Below are 6,291 nucleotides of genomic sequence, written 5' to 3'. Positions count from 1 at the left end.
CCCGCCACAACGCCCGGCTATTTTTTGGTTGCAGCCGTCATTGTTGTTTGGCGGGTCCGGGCTGGGGATTCGAACCCACCACCTTAGGTGTACATGGCTGGCGCCTTAGCCGGTTGAGCTATAGGCGCCGAGCCTGAAAAGGTTTAAATTAAGACAGAGTTTCTGACTCTTTCCTATATGCTTGGAAGGAAGACATACCTGGATTCAAATGGATCCTGCTTCTCCAGAGGTCTCACTCTCTTCTTTGTCACTGACAATTTAGTCAAATCCACATACTTTGTCTCTCCATTGCTGTAAGTAAACTCAAGAACACTATTCCATTCCCCTTGCACTCTGCATACCACTGTGTTGGTGATGTTGTGCTTGACTTCAGCTGTAACCCTAGAAGCACATGGAAGCAAAGGATATCCTCTCGTAAGTGATACCAGGTTTCTTAGTATCCAAAGCCCACCAACCTGTGAATTTTGTTTAAATCAGTTACACAGCTCACTTCAACTGCTCAGTGCCTTACACAGTCAGATTCTTGGTAAATCCCATGATGACTTCTTTGAAACTTTTTCAAATAATATCAATTTTAATCTTTAGAAAGACTACTAGAAATCAAATTATTACCACAATTACTTTATCACCACAAATGATGAGTATGAGTTTAAAAGACTTGCTACCAACAGAACTATCATAATATCAAAATTAAAAAAATACAGAAAAATTAACATTTTTTTATTAAATCTATAAGTTTCACATTGAAATATATTTATATAACTTGGTTTTTTACTAGTTAGCTCTATTTATTGCAAAATTTGGGGCCCTTACATTTTAACGACATATAATGGATAAATCAATTCTGTATTAAACTACATAAGCCTAATTTAAAATTAAATATACAAACCAGAGGTAGAAAAATATAAAAGAATGTACTAAAAAATTTTAAATTATCTTGCCACAATAGAAAAATACAAACAATATCATTATCACTACAGAACTCAGAGAGACCTCACACACAGCTGTTATTGAAGTTTGATGAAGCGTTATCTGGCTGTTTATCAACAGACATTTGAATTATACAGCTCAAGTGAAACAATAAGAACAGTTCAGAAAAAGAAACAGGCCTAATTATTTTTAATGAATTATTTTACCTCAGTATAGGATAGGTGTCCTCAAACTATGGCCTGGGGGCCGCATGCGGCCCACCTAGGACATTTTTCCAGCGACCGCCAAGTATTTTTGCTGCCACTACCTGTCCTGCTTAGCAGCCGACTGGTCCTGGGCCCCGTAGCCTGGCCCTCCAATGGTCTGAGGGACAGTGAACTGGCCCCATGTTTAAAAAGTTTGAGGACCCCCTGCTATAGGACATAACAGTAAGCTCAAATTAGAGAAAGATTCAGAAGTTGGAGCAAAAATTAAGGTCTTAATCAACAAGTTGGAGATTGTGGCATAGACGTTCAGGTAACAGTTCAGGAATCCTAAGTACCATCTGTCAGTTGTAAGCTAAGAGAATGAGAAGGATAAAGTAAAATTCAAGGAGTCTATAGAATTTAATCAATCAGGAGAGTAAAAGGTTTACAAACTCAGAGCTCAAGGCAGAGATGTAAGGAGCTCCACAAACAAATGATTTATGAGCCACAAGGGTTTGGAATCCAAAAGCAAACCACACATTCAAATATCAAGAGTTAGCAGTAATTGTAGCTCACTGGACACAAAGAACACCCTAACTATAAGTCAGCTTGATTTCAGTAGGGGTAGAAACTCTGGTTTATACTAAATAATTATGCTGCTAAATGTCTCTGGCCAGAATGAATGTTTCACTTCCTCTCTGATTCCACTTGCTAACACCTTTCCCTTCTTGAAAATTTATCTCTACCAAACAGGACATGAGGAGATGACACTGAACAATTACCTTGTCCCTTCTCCATCCACATACACCTAGAACTATATTCTAAGAACTCAGAAATGATAAAATGTTGCTCACCTGATCTTTCTTACTGCCACAGAATAATCTCTCAAATTATCATTACCAGGACAGGTGCAGTAGCTAACGCCTATAATCCCAGCACTCTGGAAGGCCAAGGCAGGTGGACTGCTTGAGCTCAGAGGTTCAAGACCAGCCTGAGCCAGAGTGAGACCTCATCTCTAAAAATAGCCGGGCATTGTGGTGGGCACCTGTAGTCCCATGTACTTGGGAGGCTGAGGCAAGAGAATTGCTTAAGCCCCAGAGGAGTTGGAGGTTGCTGTGAGCTGTGACACCACAGCACTCTACCAAGGGCAACCAAAGTGAGACTCTGTCTCAAAAAAAAAAAAAAAAGAAGAAGAAGAAGAAGAAAAAGAAAAAACTAGCCAGGCATTGTGGCAGGCGACCTTAGTCCCAGCTACTTAGGAGGCTGAGACCAGAGGATCTCCTGAGGCCAAAAATTTGAGGTTGCTGTGAGCTATTATGCCACAGCACTCTACTAAAGGTGACAGAATGAGACTCTGTCTCAAAAAAACAAGAAAGTTATCATTACCTCCCACAAATCTTCCCACTTAACAAATACAACCCCCCTAGGGCCCTGCTCATGATCACTGGGTTATACAGAATCCCAAATGCTTAGAGCGGCTGCACAGCAAGAACAGCATTAAGGGAACTGAGGCAGGGGACAGGAATCACATATACAAGGGGTAAGCCATGAGGAACTTGCAAAGAGACACAGGAATGAAGGAGGACCTGGCCTCACTTTGCTTATGACAATTCTTTACAATAGTCTAATGAGGAACTGGCAAACTTCTATAAAGAGCCAGAAAAATTAATATCAGGATTCTTAGGCCAGACTGTCTTCTGTCCCAACTACCTAACGTTGTCACCATAACATGGAAACAGCCAGAGACAAGTAAATGAATAGACACAGCTGTGTTCCAAAACAAATTATTTACAAAAACATGTCACTATGGCCTGAGCTACATTCTTCCCTTGGATGTATTCAGGGCACCAATCACATGGCAATGTTAACAGCTTCCTATCTCCCAAAGTAAGACTGTAAGTTCTTTAATAGGCATGGAATGGGTCTCATTTCCATATCCCCAGTTAGTACTAAGGAAAATGATGAATTGCAGGTGTTTAATAAATGTTGTTTGAATTGATGGGAAAATTAAGCTTCAAAGAGCTTAAATAATATGCTCAGATTAATATCACTACCTAGAATGAGTAAATGTGAATACAACAATAACACAAGAGAATGCCAGTGCATGTATACAGAGGTATTTAACATTTGTTGAACATTTAAAACATACTAGGCATTTTACATAAATTAACTTTGTCAAGCCTATTGACTATCCCATTTCTGTAGGTGAAGAAACTGAAGCTCAAAAATGTAGTGGGAGTGCATCCCTGTAGCCTGAGCTACTTGTGAGGCTGAGGCAAGACGACTGCTTGAGGCCAGGAATTTGAGGTGAGCTATGATGACACCACTGCACTTTTAACAGGGGTGTCAAAAGACTTTGATCCCCCCCCCCAAAAAATTAGGTTAAGTGCCCCAAACCACATAGCTAGTAAAAGTACAGTCAGGATTTGACTACAAAACTAATGGACTCCCAAATCCAAATTCTTTCCAATACTTCCGGGTACCAATATCCTTAAAAAAATTGGGGGAGAAAAAAAGCTACCATCTTTTTCCCCCTACAAAATAAAACTAGGGGAGATAACATTTTCATTATTTTGTAGCTATGACAATACAGACCAAAAAAAAAAAAAAACAAAACAAAAAAACGAGGCACTTTAGAGAAATATCTTATAGGAAAGAAGGAAACTGAGGAAATAACCAGATGAAATGAAGGTATGCTCAGAGCCAACTCTGTCATTCTGCTTCCATGCAGTAGCATGGGCTTCCTGACCAAAGTACAAAGGCTGAGTTTAGGAATTTAGAAGGTAAAAGCTATACCAAATGTTAAAGCTGTCAAAGCTATACTTTGAAAACCACTATTAAAAAGGTATGTTGGTGGTGCCTGTGGCTCACTGGGTAAGGCGCTGGCCCCATATACAGAGGGCAGCAGGTTCTAACCTGGCCCAGGCCAGCTAAAACAATGACAACTGCAATGCCCAAACTGGGTGTTGTGGTGGGCACCTGTAGTCCCAGCTACTTGGGAGGCTGAGGCAAGATTGCTTAAGCCCAAGAATTTGAGGTTGCTGTGAGCTGTGACACCACAGTACTCTACCGAGGGTGACACAGTGAAACTCTGTCTCAAAATAAAATAAAATATATATTTTTTTGAGACAGAGTCTCTCACTTTGTCATCCTCAGTAGAGTGCTGTTGCATCATAGCTTATAGCAACCTCAAACTCTTGGGCTTAAGCAATTTTCTTGCCTCAGCCTCCCAAAGCTGGGACTACAGGAGCCCACCCCACCACAATGCCTGGCTATTTTTTTTTTTTTTTTGCAGTTGTCATTGCTGTTTAGCAGGCCCGGGTCAGGTTTGAACCTGTCAGCCCCAGCCCTGGTGTATGTGGCCAGCACCTTAACCACTGAGCAGCTGAGACTACAAGTGCTGCCACAATACCCAGCTATTTTTAGTGGCTGGGTCTCGCTCTCGATCAGGCTGGTTACGAGCCTGTGAGCTCAAGCAATCCACCTTCCTTGGCCTCCCAAAGTGCTAGTGTTACAGGTGAGAGCCACCACACCTGGCCTGTTCTCTCATTTCTAAAAGCCCGACAAGTCAATCTTTTAAATTTTCTAGATCCTGTTTTTAGGGTACCAGAAAAACCACTGAATATATTAACTTAGCTTCAAATAGAAAAGATTGTACTGATTTTAGGTCAAGAATTTAGCTGTGAGTTTCATTGATGGTATATAAGAAATACAGAAATACTTATATATAAGTGTATATATAAGAAATACATGAAGGGTAATTATATTTTATGCAGAACTACTGAAGAAGATACTGTCTATTATAATAGTTATTCAATGCACTATGTCAGGACACATGCAACAAACCCTTTTAGAATTTAGTGCCAGGAAAACAGTTTGCCTCTTTAGAAAAAGTGATATGCTTCTTTATCAGAGGGAAGAAAGTACGCTGAGCATTATGTTTCTTTTTGTACTTTAATACACGAGTCAGAACTAATTTTTTTTTCAGTTAAAGCAATCACCTAATACAAGTTTCACAATATTATTTTTCTTTTCCATCTTTATAGTTATTATCACAGACTTTTTAAAGTATCATATGAGAGTTTTCCCTAAAATCTTTACTAAATGCTTTCTAAAAATAGCATACTATATACTAATAACAGACTGAAGGCTTCTTGAAATCTTTACCATTATTTCTATCTCTGATATGCATAAAAGTATGATATATAATGTGCATATATATGTATGTATATATACATATATACACACAATTATCTTAATACCATGATATTATAACACACACACACTATATATATATACATACCATGCATATATATGCATCTGAAATTAAGTGTGGAAAATGGGACCAGGAAATGGATAAGGGAGGGAATGGAGAATAGTTAAGTAGGCTCACTTGGCTGCATCAGAAATGGATGTGGAAAATGAGGAAGTAAGGGAAGACAGGTGGAATATAATATATTTATACCAAAGGCAGACAGCAGATAACGTGTCTGCTCCAATTACAGATAGCAGTAAAAAAAACTAGGCTATGTCTGAGCAATGAGGCATGGCCATTAAATAATGATATGCAAGAAGATCTTAGTTATAATATTCTGTAAAATCAAAAAATAAAAGTGTTAAGAATAGAAAAGTCTGGCGGCACCCATAGCTCAGTGTGTAGGGCGCTGGCCACATACACCGAGGCTGGCAGGTTCAAACCCAGTCCAGGCCAGCTAAAACAACAATGACAACTAAAACAAAAAAATAGCCGGGCATTGTGGTGGGCACCTGTTAAGTCCCAGCTACTTGGGAGTATGAGGCAAGAAAATTGCTTAAGCCCAAGAGTTTGAGGTTGCTGTGAGCTGTGACATCACGGTACCCTACCTAGGGTGACAGCTTGAGACTCTGTCTCAAAAAAAAAAAGAAAGTCTGACCAGGCACACTGACTAATGCCTGTGATCCTAGCATTTTGGGAAGCTGAGGTTGGAGGATCCCTTGAGCTCAGGGATTTTAGAGCAGCTTGATCTAGAGTGAGACTCCATCTCTACTAAAAAGAATTAGCCAGGCATTATGGCAGGTAACTGTAGTCCCAGAAACTCAAGAGACTGAGGCAGGAGCATGGCTGATACTACAGCACTCTAGCCTGAGGCAACAATAATAGGAAAGCCTGTTTCTTTCTTTCTTTTTTTTTTTTTTT

At 39.7% G+C, this 6,291-nt stretch overlaps 1 protein-coding gene across 1 annotated transcript in view; it reads right to left on the bottom strand.

The window, feature by feature from the left end:
* The window catches only part of OSBPL11 (oxysterol binding protein like 11), a 104,656-nt gene that overhangs the window by 11,995 nt on the left and 86,370 nt on the right, over nt 1-6,291 (bottom strand). Inside the window, exon 10 of the mRNA XM_003795101.3 lies at nt 199-381. Within this exon, the coding sequence (XP_003795149.1) occupies nt 199-381 (183 nt within the window). The remainder of the gene's footprint in view (nt 1-198; nt 382-6,291) is intronic.

Source organism: Otolemur garnettii, unplaced genomic scaffold (assembly GCF_000181295.1).
Source record: "Otolemur garnettii isolate 467f Iridium unplaced genomic scaffold, OtoGar3 scaffold00089, whole genome shotgun sequence".
Lineage (NCBI taxonomy): Eukaryota > Metazoa > Chordata > Mammalia > Primates > Galagidae > Otolemur > Otolemur garnettii.
Note: the sequence above shows the minus strand (reverse complement) of the source record. Positions and strands in the feature narration are given on the sequence as shown.